Source organism: Anoplolepis gracilipes, chromosome 8 (genome assembly GCF_047496725.1).
Source record: "Anoplolepis gracilipes chromosome 8, ASM4749672v1, whole genome shotgun sequence".
Classification (NCBI taxonomy): Eukaryota; Metazoa; Arthropoda; class Insecta; order Hymenoptera; family Formicidae; genus Anoplolepis; species Anoplolepis gracilipes.
Genome location: NC_132977.1, coordinates 9,296,568 through 9,299,856, shown reverse-complemented (window position 1 = coordinate 9,299,856; position 3,289 = coordinate 9,296,568). Strand labels below are relative to the sequence as shown.

The window sequence follows — 3,289 nt, the reverse complement described above, 5'->3', positions numbered from 1 at the left end:
TCACGCTGGCTATCTAATGATCATCTCGATTGAAATTTATACTTTTAATATGCCTTCAAGGATTCACATAATATAAACGTGAATTGCACATTATATTAATGTATTTTTGCGCGACAGAGTTATTGATATATAACAGTCCCAATTTTAACAATTTTCTACAATACGTGATTAAAAAGTTGCCCCGCTGATATATTTATGTCACATAAAAATATATAAAATATATATAATAAGAGGTTAATAAAAGATGCAGAAAATGGAGCGCAAACAATTATTTTAAAAAGTTTAATTATCCAAGTATAATATATGGTTCAATCCCTTTTCAAACCACATCTTCAGCAACTGTCAAAATGAATAAAATAATATAAGTCTTATTTAACAGTAAAGGGAATTATGATCATTTATAGAATATATATATATATATATATATATATATATATATATATATATATATATATACATATAAAAAATCCAAATTTGTGTGTTCTTTGATTTCTGATTTGGTTAGATTCCAGCGAAAATTATAAGCCTGATAATTTCTTTCATCGGTTGCGCCGTTATGGAATGAGATTTACAAGAAAACAATAATTTGAAATTATTTGATTATATGATCAAATATTACAAACAGGTTTGCATGTAATACGCTGGAAAATTAATATACATTAAAAGAAAAAAAACGTACAATAAACATACAATAAAAGGAAAACGATTTACCAAAAAAAATCGCAGGAGACGCAAAGCCAAAAAAATCGAAAATGCAACCGTCTGATCAACCTAAATGTTAATACAATTATAAATATATTAATGTTAATATAAATAAAAAGAATAAACCTAAATAATCGCCAACAAACAGGGAAAACGTATAAACAAGTTAATAATTTTAGACAAACTCAAAAATATAATAATTTACAAAAGATATATTCAAAACAAATACAAGCAAAACTTACATAGAGAGACATATTCAAAACAACATACAAAAAAGTCGAGAAAGTAATAATATCAATAAATATTATTGTTAGATAATTACTTAAAGGAAATAAATTTTTTCTTTTTTTTTTTGTTAAAAATTATAGTCTATCAAAATAAATACATTAAAACATAAATTGTATAAAATTTATAATTATATTTACTCTTGTAAATACATTATGTGAATGTCTATGAAATTTAATATCTATGGTAAAAATAATGAGAAGAGTAAAATTAAATAATAATATTTTACGAGATAATAATCACTTATCGAATAAAATAAAGTAATACCGGATGAATGCAAAAAATTTGCTCTTTCTACTAATAATTGAAATATTTTTTTGTGAGAAATTTAGTTAAAGATTCACATATAACAAACATTGAAATAGCCAGTCGTTATTTTATTTTGCTGAGTTTGCATTGTGATTGATGGACACATTTATGTTTCTATTATGTAAATCTGTATTTTACAACCTTAAAGTTCTATCCAAACGTATATTTGCAGCCGCATATAATACATATAATTCATATGCATAGAAAAATATGCAAAAACCGATGACGTGTCTAATATACAGAACACAAAAATATAATATTCATTAGACACATGATTGATTATATTTTATGCATACATATATTCATTACGCGGTGTACAAATAGTCTAGATAAATCTGTTAAACGGTCTTATAAAAAACAAATGTTTATACAAATAATCTCTGCGATTATAAAAGATAACGATTTATATTTATTTAGCGCAATTTCCAAAGTCAGAGATCTAGTACCCAGGTAGAATAAAAAATTAAAATAATTTCAAAGTAACGTAAAAATGGCAAGAATATGAAATGTACTATAAAAACTCACTTTTTGATTATTTTCTTGTCCTTTTGACATTGTCGTTTGACTTTTTGTTTTCTGGGGTAACGTTGAATAAAAAAAATATTAAATCAAATTTGAAAATTCGAAAAAATAATCGATCTTTTAACAAGAATCGATTCTTCTCGATGTATTGATCGAACATCAGAAGCAGTAGGTTCGGTGTGGTCCCTTTCAGGCTTCTCTCTAGATCTAGAACAAAAGATTTGAAACGTGTTGGCAACACTGTCAGTTGCGTGAAAACATTCGGTTTGCTTCGTAATCGTTATTGATTTCACATTTCGATAAGTATTTATAAGGTAAGAAAAGAATTAAAAACGTGTCTTAGGAATAAAAGATAGAAATCTAACAAAAATATCCTTTTTTCTTTTAAGAGAAATATTTTTAGTTGGTCACGATGTCGATCGGAGTTCCTATTAAAGTTCTTCATGAAGCGGAAGGCCATATCATAACCTGCGAGACAAATACCGGTGAGGTGTATCGCGGTAAATTGATAGAAGCGGAGGATAATATGAATTGTCAGATGCAGAATATCACGGTGACGTATCGGGACGGCCAGGTGGGACAGCTGGAAAATGTATACATTCGCGGCTCGAAAATCAGATTCCTCATATTACCGGACATGTTGAAAAACGCACCCATGTTTAAACGACCCGGTGGCAAGGGATCAGGCACCGCTGGTAGAGGAAAGTCCGCTATATTGCGCGCACAAGGTTTGTTGTAGTATTGTTTCTGTAAACATTAAGTAAAGTTCAATGAAAAAAGTGCTATTAAAAGGACACAGATATTTATCAAAGGTGTTTAGTTAAGGTTCAATTTTAATTTGGATAGATTCTGAAAAAAAAAAAAAAATAAATAAAATCAATGGGACTATATACTTTTAATATATATGTTTTGGAAATGATCCATAAAATAATGAACTAACTTAATTTACTAATTGAAAAATGTTTCCCACATATGTTTGCCTTTAAAAAAGTTCTCTGGGAATATATAGCATTTTTAGATTAAAAAATATATATGAGATAATATAAAACGAAACATACTATATTTAATTGTATATTAAATATCTTTTTTTTTAAAATAAAATTTATATATATGTATATTTTACAATTCTATTAAATAAAATTGTTCCAGCTCGTGGCAGGGGAAGGGGACAGAATCAAAGAGGCAAAGGTACTGGTTCGGCACCTTGGCTTAATCAACAAAATCAACCAGGAGGATCTCAAACTGGCAGAGGCAGAGGATAAACGTTATGATATATTTTAGAGTCTAAGATAAAACCGCAATTTTCATTCTCATATTTTTGTATCGGTTCTAGATAATATCTCTTATAATGAAAATTTACATTCTAAAATAATTTAAAGAATTCAAAATTATATGTATTTACATCTCTGATACACATTAGTTCTAATAAATTGATTGTCATATTACAAACTTTATTCATTAGAAAAGAGCA

General features: G+C 27.3%; 1 protein-coding gene and 1 long non-coding RNA gene across 2 annotated transcripts; one reads left to right on the top strand and one right to left on the bottom strand.

Annotated features, from left to right (window-relative positions):
• Window positions 1-48: 48 nt before the first annotated feature.
• Window positions 49-869, bottom strand: LOC140669035 (uncharacterized). The gene is made up of 3 exons (XR_012047291.1): window positions 712-869; window positions 458-641; window positions 49-339 (listed from the first exon to the last, which is right to left on the bottom strand). It is a non-coding gene; the product is annotated as an uncharacterized lncRNA (long non-coding RNA).
• A 1,131-nt stretch (window positions 870-2,000) lies between these two features.
• On the top strand, window positions 2,001-3,250 carry Smd3 (small ribonucleoprotein particle protein SmD3). The gene is made up of 3 exons (XM_072897714.1): window positions 2,001-2,132; window positions 2,208-2,546; window positions 2,968-3,250. The coding sequence occupies exons 2-3, from the start codon at window positions 2,231-2,233 to the stop codon at window positions 3,078-3,080; spliced, it is 429 nt and encodes a 142-aa protein (XP_072753815.1). The 5' UTR covers window positions 2,001-2,132; window positions 2,208-2,230; the 3' UTR covers window positions 3,081-3,250.
• Window positions 3,251-3,289: the final 39 nt, after the last annotated feature.